This window comes from Manacus candei, unplaced genomic scaffold, assembly GCF_025592945.1.
Source record: "Manacus candei isolate 608988 ecotype Guabito, Panama unplaced genomic scaffold, ASM2559294v1 h1tg000092l, whole genome shotgun sequence".
Classification (NCBI taxonomy): domain Eukaryota; kingdom Metazoa; phylum Chordata; class Aves; order Passeriformes; family Pipridae; genus Manacus; species Manacus candei.
Window position 1 is genome coordinate 1,099,111 of NW_026138140.1, and position 19,942 is coordinate 1,119,052.

The following is a 19,942-nucleotide window of genomic DNA, read 5'->3' on the forward strand; positions in this document are numbered from 1 at the left end:
TCTATAACCAGATTTGGGAAGTTCATTTGATTGTCTTGAAGAATTTATCTCTTGTTGGTCACTTAACATTATTCTAAGTTAACATAAATACCACCTTACGGGGATGAGAGGGGACTATAAGAACATCAAAGGTTTACATACATGGTACTGGTTTAAATTCAGTATTTCAACATAGAAGACAAATCAGAAAAGTAAGCAAAAAGAAAAATAAAATTAAGATACTTTATTTTCTGTAATAAATACCTTCCCAAGACTGTCATGGCTTCTCCATCATCTTTACAGTTAAGCAGCTTGTCTACATTAGCTTCGAGGACAGCGAGTGCTAATTGAAATATCACCTTTATTCCTTCACAGAAGAAACAATCCACAACTACCACTGCACTTTCAAATGGCATTACACTGAGGAAAAGAGTGAGGAACCAAGACAAGGAAATGGTGGAGATTACACCCAGGTCCTGCATGCAGTCATAAAGCTGTGGAATGTAGTCACGAGCCAGCTCTTCAAAGACACCCTGATCCACCAAGGCTCCTGTTGAAAATAAATAAAGTTGAACATCCATTAATTTGGGAGCAACTGACACATTGCCATTTAGGGGAGAAAAAATATATACATATGTTATATATATATGTATATATATATATATATATATATAAAAGTACAAAGCCTAAAAATATTCTACACGATGCTTACACGTATTTTCTCACTTTCAGACAAATAACAGATTCCATTACACTACTGAGCTGTACAGACAAACTGAACTGTAATATGGTTTATTCTGCTTTAATTATATACTTCACAATAGCTAACAAAGGGTCAATTTGGTCTAGCACCTACACAATTTAAATGGTGGCTTTATATTTACCGTTATTAATTGGCATAAGGCCTCAGCATCACCTGTTGAACGAGGTCAGGGTGACTGAGAAGGTTTGGAATTATTTCAAGAGAACCCCATGTTATACATTTTTATGCCATAACATCAGTGTCTTATGCAGGCCAGGAAAAATCATTTCTAGGGCTGAATGAGTATCTCATGTGAGCTACAGTAAAAAGAGTTTCCATGATAAATTGAAGAGCCACTTCCACATACACAAGGAAACTCATCTGACAACAGGAGGTAAACAGGCACAAAGACTTCTACTGCAAACTGCTAAAGCTCCTGTTTCCACCTTACCTTAATCAGATAACTGGGTCATCTAAAATTCAAATTTTAGCCTTCCATCTCTTTTCAATTTACTTTGTTTAAGCCCACTTCAGAATGCTGTCCAATCCTAAGTGAAAAAACTATTAACTACCACAGTATGTGTTTACAGAATTGCTTCTATGCTCCTGAGCAAGCTGGCTTGTCACTGGCATTCACGGTTGTATCCATGCCACACATACATCAACACATACATTTGTTTCAGTACAAATACCACCAATTATTTTGGTTATTTTTTGTACTGTCTTTTTAGAAAACATCCCCATGACATACCAACAACCCTTGTGTTGTAGTAGTCAGGTAGCATCCGTTCACAAAGAGCCACCAGCAGCCAGAAAGCTTCCTCCTCTTTTGCATAAAGGAGGAGCACTGAAGTGACAATATTCATAGCCTAAAAGAAAGAGAAATATAATTATTCAATACCTAGCACAGTACCTGGGAAGATAAGTGGTTAAGAAATAAGCTACATCTCCCCCTGCAGACCCCAAACTGTTCAAGTATTTCCCTGTAAAAACAGCAAGACAGTGTTTTCCCAGTGCTCAAAGGAAGACTTAAGAAAGCCTCAAAAAAAAATCACAAAAAATTGTTATTGTTTTCTTTTCTTTTTTTTTTCCTTTAGAAAAAGAATAAATCAAGATTTCTTTTCCTAATCAAGGGCCAGCTCAGATCTGCAAACATCCCATTACACTGATACTGATACTCTCCCATAGGTGCTCTCATGGAATCTGGGTCTGGTGCAGCCAAAATACCTCTTACAGCACTAATGATGCTCCAGCACTCCTTGCAGAGGCTGCCTGTGCTGCCCCTGCTTTCTGCTCCCATGGAAAGGTCAAGACAGAGCACCTGTGAGCTCAGACAAATGTCTGTAAGGGTGTCATTCACAAACCACCAGAGCACAGTGAAACACAAGTGCCTTGCTGTTGTTCACTCTTTACATTTGAATGTGGACATGACAGTTTTCTACGGCCTGTTTGACTCTATTTCAAATACCACAGCACTGTACAATGACCTCGAATTGTTTGCTTACAGCCTTTGACTAGACTGCTGTTAGTCTGAAGAAATGAAGTATTTCGGTACTATTTTCTTCTCAGTTTGTCTCCTAAGGAATTAAATTTCAAATCCTGTAGCATTTTAAAACTCCAGCTTGATCATTACCTGTCTAAAACCACAACTAAGGTCTCAGCTGAAGCTCCAAACTATGTTACAGCTCTGTAACAGCTCTGTTATTCCTTTTATCTTGTCTACCATGTATGAAATACTTCAGTGCCTGAATTCTCACTGTAGCGTTCTGAATGCCATGGACCAAATCTCAAGGCTATTAATTACTGTGACAGCTTTAGGAAGCAGAATTGAAGTGTCTTTCTAACATTCCCCTGTTAAACAACCTTTGCAAATGTTGTTGTAGCTATTACTTAGTATTATATTTGTTATTAAATAATTTATGATGGTATTTGTTAGAACTGCTTGCACTCACTCGTCAGTCTTAACAGTCAAACACTAATTAGGTTTCTTAATACTCATGAATTTAAGTTTCCTTTTTGCAAAAATATGTAGGAAGGAAAAAAAAGGCCCAGGTGATAAAGCCAGACTTATATAGCAAGAAAGAATGATTTAGGACCAGAAGATAAAGTGACCTGAATCACAGACATAAGAACACCAAAACCAGCATTAACCAGTATTAACTCTATGGACACATGGTTGTGGCTCACAGTGATGAGATATCTTCTAGGGTGCTTTATTTTTTGACAAGTGGAGAGTTATTACAACTAATACATTGAATAATTAGATAAATATTTAAGGCTTGAGGGTTTTTTTTGTTAAAAAGAAGCTTTCTTCACGGTCCATTTGTCATTTTCTGTAGATGCACTTCAAGATGGCTCTGTCCAGTTTCTAGATTTATGGGCAAAACATACAGAAAACTTCACATCTCTCAACATGTGCTGCTAATACTGCTGTCAGAGTAGCTCCTCGTGTCAAATCCCTCCGAGTTCAGCACTGTTGCCATTCTGCAGTGCTGAGGTGTCAGCTCACAAGCATTATCCACGTGCCAGTGCACTTCACACAGCTGAACACCCATGTGCACAGCTGAAGGAACAGGAGTATAAGGATAGAAGCGGAATTCCAGAAACTGAAGGAGTGCAGGCTGTTTCAATTACCTGACAATATCCTATGTTTGGGTTTCTAAAAGCATAAGCTGTCAGGACTCTCCTTAGAGCAGCAATGCCCATCTCGTTCTGGAAGGCAGGGTGTTCCGGGAGGGAGCGGTGCAGATCCCTCTCTATCTCTTCTGTAGCAAGGTTATATTTTCCCATCGATTTCTCCACTAGGTCCTCATAATAGCCAGGATGAGTGGCCATTTCATTAATGGCTCCTGAGAGTAGGAGAACAGTATTAAAACCAGAAGAAAAAAGGAAGAGTTGGCAGGTACAGTATTCCAGCTTGATGATCTGCTGCCCTTTCCTCTCATCTTGAATATCATCAAGCATGCTCAAAAGCATCTCAAATATGAAATGTTATTTTGGTAAAGGTGATTAAAAAAATAAAAAGGGTGTGCTTATGTGATTATCAGCCCATCTTGTCTTCTCTTCTAGTGGCATTTTTATAATGAGGTTAAAAAAAAAAAGAAAGAAGATAAAGCCTGTCTCTCAGCCAGAACAAAAAATGAGGCATGAAGAACAAACCATCTATGCAGTCACATGGTATCATGAGCTCCCTGTGCAGATGGCTGCGGGTTTGGTTATCCTAAATAACCCAAAACATGCCTCTCTGAGAAAGTTACTTGCCCTGAGGAGGGCAAGTAGATTAATGTTTGCTTGCAGAAAGTATGATACATCAGCCAAAAGCAAGAGACTCATGAGTTCTATATCTGCTTCTGAAAATGACTCTGTCATCTTGGGCAGGACACAGCCTGTCTTAGGGATACCACCACAGGCTCACAGAGTTGCTATGAGATTTCATTACTGACTTTGAAACTTCTCTGGAAATGAAAATCAAGCATCAGTAGCACAAATGGAAAATATTAGTTACACATACACCTTTAAAATTAGTCTAAACTAGCTGCTAATCGGACACAAAACAGAGTTGTGCATTCCTGTGTATATTTTCTGAAATCATTTGATAATGCCCAGCAGCACAGAGATGTACATGATTAAGCATTATTAGGGAAGAAATAGAAAACAAACCAGAAAGCATCATATAAAGTCTCTGGTGAGCTCATATCCTAAATGGTGTGGGTAGCTGTGGTAACAATTTTGGGGTGGGCTAGAGCTAGAGAAGGTATACAGTAAGCGAAGGGTTATGAAGAAAGCCTGAGGTTGAACTGATTTCCACATAACTAATTAATAAAATTAAAAAAATTAATAAAATTCTTCAACTTTGAAAAAAAGGCCTAAGGGGATACAGATCTAGAGAATCCTTCATGGCACAGAAGATGGACAGAAGTATTTTCTTACCTTTTTTCACATAATGGGAACATCTAATAAAATGATAAAGTAACTTTTTTTTGTATTATTAACAAAAAAAGATAGTGGTTTCATGCAACATGTGTGAACTTTGGAATTCCTTGCAACAACTCGCTGTGAAGGCCAAAAGTTTAACTGGATTCAGAAATTACTAAGTAAATGGGAATGAGGCTTGCTGGTAGATGTTGAACATCCAGGAGGCCCCTAGACTGCTGGCTTCTGGTAACAGAGTGTGCATTCTGCTTTTTTATACTCTTCCCTAAATTTGTGAGCCTGTTTGAAGAAAGGGTACTTACTAGTCTAAACAGAACTCTTGTCTGAACCTGTCTGGTGCCTGCTAACAATCACAACCTTATTTACTCCATATATTTTTAGACACTTATTATCTGCACCTTTAATCATCTTTGAAATCTTTTTTTCCCCTTCATGCTTCTGCTTATACCCCACAGTCACATTCAAATGAATACCTACCTGAAAAGAGTAGCCAAAGTTCCCCTCTCATGCTTTCTGGAATGCCCTTCAGCACAAGGTCTCTGGTTTTCTCTGTACGATACATACAGACTCCTTGGCCATATTCAGCAAAGTGAATCTTCCAGGCCTGTTCCTTCAGGAACTCTTTAGCCTAAAAGCAAAGGAAGGCAGGCATAAAGATGCAGCTTCTCTTCCCAACACTCTGCCCCACCGAAATCTTAAGTGCTAAAAAGCCTACAATGTCCTAACTTTCCAAGTGAGTAAGAAGTAACTTGGCTGCAGTCCAATTTTCTTCTTAGTGGGCTTCCTGGTTTCTATCCCAGTAGACCTTGCTGTTAAGAGAATGATATTGAAGCAGTCTGTACTGGGTTTCTGTCGCTGGGTTTTGGTAGCAGGGGGGGCAGGCTACAGGGATGGTTTCTGTTAGAAGCTGCTGGAAGTTTCCCCTGTCCCGTGGAGCCAATGCCAGCCGGCTCCAGGACGGACTTCCTGCTGCTGGCCGAGGCCAAGTCAATCAGGAGTGACAGTAATGTCTCTCTGATAACATATTTAAGAAAAGAAGGTTGTTGCTCAGAAAGAATTCCAGCCAGGGAAGAGCAGAGTGAGAACATGGGAACAACGTAGACACCAAGGTCAGTGCAGAAGGAGGGGCAGGAGGTGCTCCAGGTGCCAGAGCTGAGGCCCTGCAGCCCCTGGTGCAGCCCATGGTGGGGCAGCTGTGCCCCTGCAGCCCATGGGGGACCATCGGGGTGCAGAGACCCATCTACAGCCCATGGAGGAGCCCATGCTGGAGCAGGTGGAGGCATGAAGGAGGCTGTGACCCCGTGGGAGGCCCAAGATGGAGCAGGGTCCTGCCAGAGACCTGCAGCCCATGGAGAGGGAAGCCCACGCTGGAGCAGGTTTTTCCCAGACTTGTGTCCCCTGTGGGGGACCCATGTCAGTACAGCTCATTCATGAACGACTGCACCCCATGGAGGAGTGAACCATGGGACAGCAGTTTGGGAAGAACTGCTGCCTGAGGGATGGACTCACACTGGAGACTCACACTGTGGGAAGCACCCCACAGGAGCAGGAGAAGGACTCCTCTCTCTGAGCAGCGGCAGAAACAACTGACTGCAACCCCCATTCCTTGTCCCCCTGCACCACTGGAGTGGAGGAGGGAGAATATGGAACAAGAGGTGAGGGGAAGGTGGTTTTTAATACTGTTTTATTTCTCGCTCTTTGGCTCTTATCCTGTTAGTAATAAATTTAAGTACTATCCCCACTTTGAGTCTGTTTTGCCCATGAAGGTAATCAGTCACTGACCTCTCCCAGCTGTTATCTCTACTCATGAATTGTTAGCTGGTTTTTTTTTCTCTCCTCTGTCCAGTTGCAGAGGGGAGAGTGAGAGAGTGGCTTTAGTGGGTACCTGGCACCCGGTCATGGTCAATCCACTACACGGTTGTACTAAAGAACAGGAACACAACCTCTCCTTTGCTTTTTTTTCCTGTCGTGAAGTTATTTCTGTTGGTAAAACAATGTCATGTTCAACGCTTTATTTCTGTGAAAAGCACTGCCTATTAGCTCTGGATGAAACTCTTCTGGGTCAGAAACATGGGTTTGAAAGAAAACATGCTTTAACAGCTTTTTCAGTCAGGTACAGCACTCAGGGGTGCATTTTACCAGCTTAGGGTTGAACTCCTCAGGTGACCTCCGCCGATACATGGTCATTAAAGCTTGAGTTGCTGTTGGAATGCCGTTGTCATTGAGGTTGAACTGTCGCTCTCCCTCCGACTCAGAGCTCAGGCTTTTGTGAGGGCTGGCAGAAACTGAACTGCTGGATCTTGTGAACACCTGCAGAAAGCAGTCACAAGCAATACAGACATGGGGATGACCCAGAGTCCAGACTTTTTGCTTCATTTTACTCTAAAAAGTCATACATGCTAACAGTTAACAAACGCTCGCCCATGTACAGGCTGACCATATGGCAGCAGAAATTAAACCAGTTTCCAAATAGCTCCCCTGGAACACTATAAAATTCTATAATGAGGATTACTAAGGTCATGTTAACTTGAAGTAGCCCTGGGCAACTGAACCAGCTCCTTTGGTCTGCTGTCAGCATTGTAGGACTGTTAACTCCATGGGTGGCTCCATGACTGTCCAGAATGTAAAATTTTATATATAACAGGTATTTTTATATGTGTGTGTACACATATAAAACCACATATTTATATCTGTATATATGTTTATACAGACATATACAAAATAAATTATTTTTCCCCTTGATCAAAAATATGTTCTACAGAAAATTCAACATTGTCATAAGGTGATGTGGAAGAAAAATATTTTAAAGAAAAACGATTTTCTGACTTCTCAAACATTTTTGAAATTGTATCACAGTAAAATCTCATAGAGAAGTTCATAGTAAATGCCTGAAATTGCAAATAGTAGTCATGCATGTCTACATATGTAGTCATATTACTAAATGTAGTAATAATGCTTGCAATTACTAATTTGTGTTTATAAATCAGTAGGTAGAATACTTAGATCCATTTAGGGCAAAAGGCAAGATGAAGTTTCAGCACTACATATGCCTTTGTGCTCTGGCATACAACTATAACAACAGAGTAATTATACCTCACCATCAACAAAGCAAATAAAAAAAAATTCTATTAAGATATACATAGCAAACAGGGTAGGGCTATTCAGTGCAATACTAAGGTATGGCTTAGTACAGACTTGGAATGTGAGATCTACCCACATAAAACCAAAATGATACACCCACAACAGCCTTTTCTGCTTTGAGATCTGAACCAGTAAACTTTTCTGGGTTTAACAGATCTGATGAGGTCATTTTATGAAGCACCTGAATTTCATACATAAAATCTGGAATTCAGCAGAAGGCTTGACATTCAGAAGGGCTAAGAAAAGTGTACCTTATCATATCTTTCAAGAACCATTTACTTTGCACACATAAATAAGGAGGGGGTTCAGAATAGGGGCATTTCATGTCCAGGACAGGGCAGGGGTTTTTTGTTAGTTCAAATGTTCCAAAGTTCACTAGCTGTGCACATGCAAACTTGCTCAGCTCAGATGTTGTTTGCAGAAGAATCAAAGGACGGGATTTAGCAGCTAAAGTCTTGAATAAAAAGAGTTTCATATCCAATGATAACTTCTTCAAATTATTAAAATTCCATGATTACATTTGACTTGGACAACTTAATAGATATTAAAAGTATCATTCAATGAACCAGTTAATTAGCTATGACACTTTCCAACAAGATATACTGTAATTTCAGAATGTGGCAGCAGGAGTTAAAGTAGCTTTTCCTCAGCAGTTATGATTTCTCTTAGGTCTAACACAAAAAATAGATATCTTCATTGTAAAATTTAAACACTTCAGTTTAAGGAAACTAAAATGCACTAACACAAAAGAGGTAACATTTCTGTGTACAAAGGTTTAGCTTTCTTCCTGGCTCCCCTTTTCCCACACCAGTTAAAATCCCCCTCTAGTAAATTATTCACATTCCTCCACATACCTCATCATCTGAGCTGATATAGCTTCCAGAAATATTTTTTTCCAAGTATATTTTTGAAGTGGTTTGTTGCAGGAAGTCCGAGATCCTCTGTACAAGAAAGTCTCTGTCTTTCAAGTTGGCAAAGAGGAACGTCATTCTGTTTTTTGTGCTGATCGACAGCGGGCTGGGCAGCACACTGGAACTGTCTGCCTTTTCCACTATTGTCACCTAGGGAGAAACAGGGGCTACAGCTTTAAGATCTTTAATTAATCAAGTTGCTTGGTCTGAGAAACCATCTTAATACAATAAACTCACGCTCCTTTTGCCCTTGTATCAAGTCACTATGGACATCCCTCTGCATGGAAAACATGATTTGCATACAGGTCTGAAAGATGAAGGCTGTCATCCCTCAAACAACTGGCTTCAGTACATTCTCCAGCAGAACTCCTCTGCATAACTTATATTCTTCTGGTTTTATCTTAAAAGAATCAGTAAAACAAAATTTTGTCTGTGGGAGGCAGATCTATGGGCCTTCTTGTAGGACTTCCAAATCCCTCTCCTGCTTCTCAGCACCACTATAGGCTGAATCAATGAAGACTTTTGCCTACCTTTTATTGCCAATACATGGGAATAAGCCATTTTTGAGACAACACTCGTGTACTATTATATCCTAGTTGGATACTGTGATAACAACTGTTATTTTAACTGTATATTCACAGCACACAGAAACTCAGAACAAAGGGAAACTAACCTACCATGTTTAGGTTTCCTTCTCTTACAAAGGAAAACATCTGACTCTGTGAGGTGCAGGCTTCTGTTTGGCCTTCAATTGTTAGTGGAGCAGTCACTAATCTAACTGAACTCCATCCAACCTGTAAACAGTACTCATACAACAATCTATTGAGTACAAGGAACTGGTTCCCTAAGCTTTCAGTAAATCATGGTAACACAAAGAAATCTCAGGGACAAGTCACACACCGTTGATGAATTATATAACAGCTGTGTGTTCTAAACATTACCAATTATTAGCCTTAAAAATAAATCAATCAATCAAGTTTGTGCAGTTCATACATTGAACAAAACACAAATCACAACGGTAAATATTGTTTTTACAATTTTAAATGATTTCTTAGGTAATGAAAACTGACTTACTGCCTTCAGAATAGAAAGGGGCATATTTCAGTTTGCTAGGACCTTTACTTTTGCTCCTTTTTTAAACCCTTTTTAAAACAGAAATCAATGGTAAGACATTAGTGCTATAATATTAATATCTCTTTAGCTAAATGGATAATCATTTTTCCCACATTTTCTTTGAAGATGTATTTAAAGACTGCAGTGCACAGCTCCAGGTGCTAAATGACTTCTCCGTTCTTCCCACTTCCTTTTATTTTTCTGTTAACTACAAACATATTAGTTTTTTGTTATCTTACAGGATCTTCACTAACAGCATATTGAAATTAGCTAAAAAGTGTTCCCATGTTATTTTTCTGTTCCGCTTAAAAACTGTTTGAGCGCAGTCAGCACAAAAGACAGACAAGTTCTAAAGGCACAGAGCAGACATGACAGCAAGCATGCTCTGCTCCACTTATTTCCTATTCAATAGAGACACACACATCTGAAGTGCTCATCTTGGAGAGTGTACCTATTGTAGGTGCAGTGAGCAGTGCAGTCAGCCACCAAAAATCATCTTTTTTGACCATAATTTGTGAATCGATGCTCATTGTCTCAACTGCCAAAACACCCCCAGGATACCACAGAATACAGGAATTAGGTTAGGGTCTAACCCAAAGCTTTAATTAAATAGAAAGCTTTCCCTTAATTATTAAGGGTACTGATCAGTTGTTCTGAGGAATGACATTACCCCGTGGGTTACTGTTCTCCTTGCTGGTGCTGAGACAAACCTGTTCACACAAAAGCACTTATTCCTTCAGCTACTTCTTAAAGCTTTAGAGCTGCTTTCAATCCTGTGCTGCTGTGCCTGTGGTTATCAAAAGCTGTTGCTGAATCTGCATGCAGGAAAAGAGGCCCTGCTAAATGGAGACTTTGCTCTCCTCCTCCACTGCTTTACCTGGAGGACCATTGTTCCCACTGATTCCCAGACAAACAGTGCAACCATAATTGAATGGCTCATCTCAAATAACCAAAGCCATTGCAACATGCTGTCAAGAAGCTGTACTTCAACATTACCTAACAAATACTGCTTTACTCTTAGTGATTTGTGGGGGGAAACAGTGCCTTGAAATATTCCATGGTTCTTCAGTTAAGCCAAACTGTCCTTGGTTACATCAGCCTTGCTACTACTTCCAAAACTTTACACAATTTTCCATCAACCCACAAATCAAGTCAACCATAAAAAAACCTCCCCAACATAATTATTTTTTTATTGCATCAAACAAGCTTTTTGCTGAACATCTTCTTTAAGTAACCAGCTTTAAGAAGATAAACACACCAATCTGAAAAACGCTGACAAATATTTCCCATGTACAGGAATAAACAGTTGCAAACCTGCACGAAGAGACAATTCAAAACTTTAGGATCTTTTTAATCTTTTTACATCTGACCAAAGCAAATCTTGCCTGACAGATTTTTTTAACAGAATTTTCACTCATTGATCTAGGAAATTTCACAGTCCATCCCTCCCTATGAGGTACAAAAAATGTACAGTGGGGCTGTAAATCTGAATATAAATTATGGGACAGGAAGGACTCACAAGGATTGTGAAAACTGAAAGAAGTGCCTGTGAATTTTAGTAGTAGGAATCACAAACTAAGATACACAGTCATTAAATATTACTTAGAACACATCAGAATGGTACGCTCACAAGAGATTAAAAGGATCAAAAGAGGTTTTCCTCAAAAAAAAAAAAAAATCAAAGCTAGGATGCAATATCCAAGAGGACATTGCTTTATTATTTGCCCTATAAATTTACAAATAAAAAAATATTTACCTCTCGAAGAGGGATAATAAGGCTGCACAAGTTTTCTTCTTTACTAGTAAAGCAAATGTAGTTTGTAGAAACAAACATCTGACCCAAAATATGCATTTTGTTGAATGGAGTCCAGAGAGTACAGTCTGTGTGCCCATCTAATTTCTCATCCTTGGGAAGCCGGAACAATGCACGGTATCTCTCACTCTTTGCTCTGGCATCAAGATCCCTGAAAAACCCACAGAGAGATTTTCTTGTTTTAAGAAATACATAATACATTTTAAGATACATTTTATGCAAATCATGGCCAACATACAACTCAGCTAAGCATGAAGTGAACAGCAAAACAGTGGAAATAGTTTGCATGTAGGGCATGTATAATCTTCACTGTTGGAAGGCTCTAAAACTACATAAAAAAAGAAATCTGCCATGAGTGACTTAAACATTTATCCTGACTTCTCAGAGGGGAAGGACAGGATGAACTTTCCATATTCATCCCTGCTTTCTGAGAATATATACAGGCCCAAGTGATATACTGCATGTTAGATGTCACTAAATAATGAGAAATACAAACAAGCACTGATTACAATTCTGTATGGTTCACTAAAATGACCAACATATAATGAAAAAAATTTAAAGAAACTAACTAATTGCAGTATGATACAAAAGAAGCAGAAATATTTTCCAGATAGTTCTTTATCCCTTATAATTTTATGTCAATTTTTGTATCCCTGTTACCTAAAGTAAGTTTTATATAGAATTCATTATCTAGAATCATTTTTCAATCCCAGTTTTAGGACCAAATATGAATGTTACACACATTTCTTAATAACACTTTATTACCTTCTCCTAGTGACATAAAACAGCCTTACAACAGATAACTAATGAAGCCAGTGTTGAGAGAGAGTCTAAAGAGCTTCTGAACAAACTAGAATTTGTCTCAAGTTCATATTCAAATGTTGTCCCTTTCCCATTTCTACAGGACACCAAGTAATTATATTCAAATAATTACTCACATTTTGCCACTGCTGGAATCAATCATTCCTTTTGGAGTAACAGTAAATGGCAGCAACATTAGAAAACTTTGGGATGAAATCCTGGAAGTAAAAGGGTTGAGGAGGAACAAATGACTAAGAGACAGTGCTATACCTACCGTTTTAGTGCAGATACTTTTTTGGGGGATTTCTTTTTCAGTTTGGGTAATGACCTGTCTTGCTCAAATCCTTCATTGTCCAGAAGCTGTCGCATTGCTATATTGGCAAGCTGTTCCATTAGTTTAAATGTCTCGCTGATATTAAGGAATACTGAGAAAAAATGTTCACTTGACCTTGTGCTCACTTTGATCATATCAGGGAAGAGCAGTGTAGCATTCTTTTCAAGTTGAGTGATGTCAACCCAGCGGATAACTAGCTTTGCTGAACAGGAGCAAACAAAGAAAAAAGATTCAGTACCAAAATGAGCATATTCAAGAGCATTTATCTTCCTCTTCCTATAAAATGCATTCAGATGAATTTTCATTGCATCTTGAAAAGTTGGGAGCTCAGCACAAATAGACCCAGCTTGTACAAACAAACTACTGTCACCTGACAAGCAGCAGATAAAAGAGTTTAAATATCATTTACTTTGTTTACAGAACACCACACAAGCATTACAATGCTGGGTAGTCTAACACAACTTATCATTGCCACAGCACTTGCTCAGACTCTGATATCCTCTTTTCCTGTGGAACCAAAGAAACAGTCCTAACACATCAGACAGGCTTGTGTTATTTTTATACATTCAAAAGTTTCAAATATTACAGTAATGGCAGATCCTTTGCTTTTTTCCAAACACCAATATAGGTGGTGTCCTTAAAAGAGAGGTTAAATCTACATTTATTAAAAAAACAAAAAAAAAAACCACCAACAAACCAAAACAACTAACCAACCAAACAAAACAACCAAGGAAAAACAAGAAACTCCAGCCATTCGTGACTGGGGATTGATCCACTGCCCATAACCAAGTACTGCAGATTCATTCACCTCCACATTGTTTTGAATTAACTCCCTCTAGAGCAGACTGGTTGCATCCACACTATGTAGCTCATTCTGGGTCTCCTCTGAGACCTTTATGTTCTGGAGTTGTACAAGAGTACATGTGGCATTTGAGGTTGCGAAGTCTGCCAGAGAAGTACTGCAGGATTGTATAAGAGCAGAAGGAGCCAAAACTGGTGTGATCTCATCCCTATTCCCTTTTGGGCACAGTCCCTGAGGTGAACCACGTCTCTAAACAATGCAAGGTATTGTTTTAGAGAGAACTACCTTGAGAAATACAAAACAAACAAGGGAACAAAAGCATGCAGTGAAGCAGGGTGACAATCAAGGAATTGCTCCCTACTCCTCTTTTCCTCAGCAGTGTCTTTTTACCCCCAGTGTTCAGCAGGTGAACAGTAATAAACTACAGAAGATTTCCTAACAATTCTTAGATGCACAGATTACCATTCCACCAAAAACATACCTTCCCTGCCCATAAGGAAAGAGTAAAAGCAAAGGTGATTAATGCTGAGATACACCCAGCCCTGACGGGGCACCTTCCCCTTCCAGTAACTGCAGGAGTAGTAGTTCACCAATTTCTCTTCTTCTGGCATCCCAAAAAGCTTGTGAAATTTCACTATGGCTTCCTTGAATTTTTCTGTATCGTCATCCTCTTTGATGCCATTGATTTTGTTGTACTCAGCGATGATGCCCTAGAGGAGGGAGTGAAAGAAGTGCACATCATGTTAGTTGCCACGGGGCATCAGATATCCTAATTATCATTGAGATTTGTCATATTTTCCTCCTAGGTGTAAATGTGCTCCCTGGGATAGGATTTCACCAGAAAAAATTTTTTCAAAAGGGAAGGAAAAATAAAAGGAAAAAAAGGATCTGTTATTCATCAGGGAAAATATCAAATTACTTCTGTGACCCCTTTCACTGGACCTTGAGCAAAAGAAAAAGAAAATCTTCTATTAGATTAACTGTCACAGTGGAAAATATTATTCTCACTTTCAGGTGTTGATGACCTTCATGAAATTTGAAGTGTCAACTGTCTGGTGAAAAGCTGCTCTTGATATGTTGAAGACTACAGTTCCTTCTGTTCTCTGATGAAGCTCTGGTCTACTCACTTATTTTCCCAATTTCTTTTATAATAATCTCTATTGCCTTTTATACTAAAGTTATAAAATGGAAACTGACTTTTTGCCTTCAACTCGCTCTGTATTTAGATGGAATGCAGAATATAAGACAGAGAATTCACATTTAGTAATAGAAGTAGTACAATACTACTTATAAGTAATATTTAGTAGTATAAGACTAAATTCACATTTAGCATTTGTCCAATTCTAAGAAGTAACAATTTCCTTAAAGGATTATATTTCACAAGACAGAGGTCTTCTCATATGTTTCCATGACCATCTGTAGCCCTCAAATCTGAGTCACTAGTAAAACACAAGCAACTGGGGGATTCTTAAGACAGCTGACTTATTACATGAAATGTTAAAAAAGGAATGAAGCAAAGCATATGCTTAGAACACACACCCAGTAAACATAGTTATGTTGCTTATAATCAATCTTTTACCAAGTATTTATTTTTAGATAATTCTTAGTGCAGATAAAGTACTTTTTACCAGTATAGCTACTCTCTCTCCTATAAAGAGAAAAAGAAATTCTGAGAAAACCAACACCTCCATACCCCCCACAACCAACCAAACTAATCAATGAACCAGCAACCCCTAATACATGAAATGTAAATGCCAGAACTACAGGATTTAACTATACAGAAGAGGGGAAGGAGACATGAGCATATAAAAAAAAATAAAGCTTTGCACTGGAAAAACAGTCTAAGTTTAAGAAACTGTCAAAAAACTGTCAAAGTTTAAGACAGGCAACAGCACAATTAATTTTAGAACTTATAATGTCTGAAGCCCTGCCTATATATTTATATGGGGATCTTTTTAGATCACAGTGCTATAGGTATGTGCACTAATCCCAGTTTCCCTGATTTTTACACACATGTTGCTACTTAGCATCTGGTTTTCCTTCAAAAATGCAGAGCAGCCTAGGGACTACCAGGTCAAATTTGTTCAGAATTCACATCAGTTTTCCTTCCACAGTCACATTTATCACTAACAACATTTATAGCAGCATATACACTACCTGTATTTTTCCTCTGACAAATGTGTTTATGTCGTTCTCGTTTTCGAAGATTGAAAGCGTTTGCAACAAATGCTGTTCAAGCCATTCCCAGTGTTCAGTGATTTCCTTCCTTGAGCAACCTGTATGTAAAAAAAAACCCAACCAAAAGTCACAAAAGAAGTATTTCACCGGTGTCAATGGCCTCTTAATCATAAACAGAAGACTCTAAGAAAATTTGTCAGCAACTGGAGATGCAGGATTCCACTAGATGTCTGGAAATTCCAAAATTTTCTCCCATTATATTTAATTTCATAATAAATAGGCAGCAACATTCAAGACTATTCTGTGAGAAGCACAAGCTGCTTATGTCAGTATCATAAGCAAAAGCCCCCTCCATGTAGAATTCTAACTATGATGACACTCAGATGCCTAATGTGACATTAAAGAGTTAGAAAGGTATTACCTGCATCTTTTAGGAGCTGACAATACAACCCCTACAGTTGTATATTCTACCATTGGTTCACAAAACCTCCACCATTAGATGCATCTCCAAATTATGAAACAATGACAAAATTTCAAAAATAATAGCTAAAAGGGATCATTTTCCTGACAATTCTACTACATGTCCCTTCCTCAAAAGAAGTGCTGAAAGACCTATAAGAAAGCTGTACCTTTTAGGGGAAGATGGTTGTTAGAGGTGGTTTATTTTTAGTGATGAAATAATAAACTAAACTTTGATGACCCTTGTTTCCTTAGGAGATCAAAAGGGGTCAAGTGAGATATTTGATACTGAGGAATCAGCATAGATGTAGCCTGTAAAGTCTTATAGAAAGGGATGAAAAAGCTTCATGAATGAACTAGAGTTTATAAATTCAAAGCTTTTTTCTATTTTACTTCAGATGGATTGTAATAAATATAACTTCTATTTTGATCCCATTCTCAACATCTTGCAGAATAAAGTCATTGGTGCTCTTCAGGATCTCCCTGTGCCACCTCCCCCCAGGAGGAAGAATAAACTCAAGCGATCAAAAAAACCTGTTCCCCCAAAAAAGTATTTTGAGGGAATTCTGTCAAAATTCAAGTAGTTTCAGAAAACAAACATTACATATTCACAGAGGACCTACCAGTTAAATAATGCCTTCAGAACCCAACAAAATAAGGGCACATGTGAAACAACCACTGGAAAGAGGTTAAATTGCAACAAGCTGCTGCTAATAACTTCTTCAGCTTACTTCAATAGCAAATGATGGGGAACAATATTCTTTGTACAGTATACAATCAGAGCTTTAACACAACTCCAAGAAGGCAACAGAATGCAACATTCTGTGCAACTTCCAGGGGAATTTCACAATTCTAGTTGTAGTACGGATACATAAATGAGTTGCAGAATAGCCTGCAAATGTAATCAATATTTCAGAACCACTGCTGCTTCCTCTTAAAACTGCTGGATGCAACCAGACTATTCTGGAACTCAGGAGGTGGTCTGAAGACTATTTTATTTCTTCTTGGCTTTTAAACTGCTGTAAAAATCAATGATAAAATGCATGAGCTATGTATATAAAACCAGACTGTCATCAGAAAAATTGCTTATCTCTTGAAGAGCAGTGACAAGCAGTGCAGACACACTATCATGATGAACTATTTATTAAGGCTGTCTATTTCTGGTTTGTGGTTCATCAATTATTTTTCATCACTTCTTGTGGACCTCCTTTGGTTGACTATTCTCAACTTGCAACAATCCACTTGTGGAGAAGTTCATGGAGCACTCTCTCCCATGGGAGGGACCCCACACTGGAGCAGGGGAAGGACTCCTCTCCCTGAGCAGCAGCAGAAGCAACCTGACCATAACCCACCCGCTCCCGTCCCCTTGCACCACTGAGGGGGAGGAGGTAGAGTTGGGAAGGAGGGAGAGGTGGAGGAAAAGTGGCTTTAAGATTTATTTTACTTCTCATTATCCTTCTCTGATTTTGTTAGTAATAAACTTAATTAATATCCCCAATTGGAGAGAGGATGAGAAGGGGCAGTTGCCTAGCAGGTGGGGTGCAGTAACAGCATGAGCAACATGGGAGCATCTCTCAGTGTCAGGGTTAGGTTTCTAACACCTAGGCTGGTTTGTCTAAGGTAGGAGGTGAAGGTACAGAGGAAAAGTGATCAAGTTAAGTCCTGAGAAGAAAACTTAAAAGTCATATAAACATGCTTTCAAACACACTCAGAAGTATGATCTCAGTTTTGTTTCAGCTGGTGACTAAGAAATAGGAATGGCTTGAGACAGCTGATGAGGCTGTCATGTCCAGTTTTGTCTTCCAAGCAGATATACTTACTTGAGATGCTTGTTAGTCAACCTGAACACATTTCTTTGAGTCAGTCTGTACATCTACTTACTGGAGATGGAGATTATTTCTTTACTGAAGATAGAATCACAGAATATGCTGAGTTGGAAGGGACCCACAAGGATCACTGAGTCCAGTTTCTGGCCCTGTACAGGACCATCCCCAAGATTCACACCATGTGCCTGAGAGCATTGTCCAAATGCTTCTTGAACTCTGTCAAGCTTGGTGCTGTGACCACTGCCCTGGGGACCCTGTTCCAGTGCCCAGCCACCCACTGGGTGAAGAACCTTTATCTAATATCCAACCTAAACCTCCCCTGACACAACTTCATGCTATTCCCTCAGGTCCTGTCACTGGTCACCACAGAGAAGAGATCAGTGCCTGCCCCTCCTCTACTCCTCCCAAGGAAGTTGTAACTCCAGTGAGGTCTCCTCTTCTCCAGCTGAACAGACCAAGTGCCCTCCATCACTCCTCACACGGTTTCTCCTCAAGGCCCTTCATCATCTTTGTTGCTCTCCTTTGGACTCTCTATGAGCTTAATATCTTTCTTATATTGCAGTGCCCAAAAATGCCACAATATTCAAGGTGAGGCCACCCCAGTGCAGAGCAAAGCAGGACAATCCCCTCCCTGACTGGCTGGCGATGAAGAATATGACAAATTTCTGTATAAGTAAGAGATTACAAGTACTAAATAACCAGCACTATCCTTAGGGAACAGGGAAGGACAATGCAGGACAAATCCGAGTTGCATAGCTAAATGCAGCTAAACTCCTTAGTAACCCATATAATTTTAACAACCCTTGATCAGTTCAGACGGAATTGCTTTGGTTGCAGATTCATAAAATAACCACAGTGCAGAGCCTTAGGGAACCCGGGGCTGCTCAGCTTCAAGGTTATGTAGATAAATTATTTGTTTTCTGTAAAATCTTACCTCCCTGTTAAACCCACACTACTCCCCTCAGGTGACAAGACTAAGCTAGTGCAGTCTTATAATTTAACAAAAATAACTAACCCATCAACCAGATATTACGAGACTAAAAATTCAAGAAACACTCCACAAAACAAAATCATGGATATATACATTAACTACATTACCAATTTCAACTAGGGCTAAGATTCATAATTGAAGAGCATGTTTATTAATACTAGCTTAAATGTAAACACAGTACCATATTTTTACATAAAATCCACAATATCGGTCACAGAAGAGGAAAAAAGCTCTCACAGTTCATCAACACCATAAATTTCTACATGAATGGTACATTCATTTATTCTGGGGCCATAACTCATCTGCCTTCCATCGTATGCCCCTGGTTATCTGAGGACACACACTGTAGGTATAAAATTATAGTCATTATAGTCATAGGCACCATGCAAAACAACCTGCAAATACACTTAAAGGAAAGTCATATGGCCTATTTCCGAAGTTGTTTTCTTTGGAAGGGAGTCTGCAAACAGCAAAAACACTTGTGTCCTCAGTTGCCCCTTTTCAAGTTTATGGGATGGAGGTGGTTACTAATTGCTGCACTAATTGACATCTGGATGAAAGGAAAAAGGGATTTTATGTGCAACTACCTCTACTTGTGCACCAACAGTGTAAATAAACACATGGGCAAGTACTTTTAAACTTCTTTCTCATGACTGAGATCCATGGAAAGCTGACATGCATTTTTTATGGTCACAGCAGAGTAGATGACAGTACAAAGCAAGAAGTTAAATGAAGATTTGGAAAAAACCTTCATAATATCGACAATTTCATTAATATCTGGTTTTACTATTACCTGTCACAAAAGATAAATTATGTTATTTGAATTTTAAAATCCTCAGGGAGTTGGTACTCATAGATCTAGAGGGGGAAAAGGCTCTTTAAATTGATGCCTTCTTTTAGGTCTGATACTATCAAAAAT

General features: G+C 39.0%; 1 protein-coding gene across 2 annotated transcripts in view; it reads right to left on the reverse strand.

Annotated features, from left to right (window-relative positions):
* The window catches only part of TBC1D9 (TBC1 domain family member 9), a 51,243-nt gene that overhangs the window by 14,786 nt on the left and 16,515 nt on the right, over positions 1-19,942 (reverse strand). For both annotated transcript variants that reach the window (XM_051768099.1, XM_051768098.1), the window contains exons 3-12: positions 15,727-15,845; positions 14,051-14,279; positions 12,708-12,969; positions 11,576-11,783; positions 8,650-8,856; positions 6,794-6,964; positions 5,132-5,282; positions 3,356-3,570; positions 1,473-1,590; positions 244-529 (exon numbers count right to left, since the gene is read on the reverse strand). In XM_051768099.1, the coding sequence (XP_051624059.1) occupies positions 244-529; positions 1,473-1,590; positions 3,356-3,570; positions 5,132-5,282; positions 6,794-6,964; positions 8,650-8,856; positions 11,576-11,783; positions 12,708-12,969; positions 14,051-14,279; positions 15,727-15,845 (1,966 nt within the window). The remainder of the gene's footprint in view (positions 1-243; positions 530-1,472; positions 1,591-3,355; positions 3,571-5,131; positions 5,283-6,793; positions 6,965-8,649; positions 8,857-11,575; positions 11,784-12,707; positions 12,970-14,050; positions 14,280-15,726; positions 15,846-19,942) is intronic.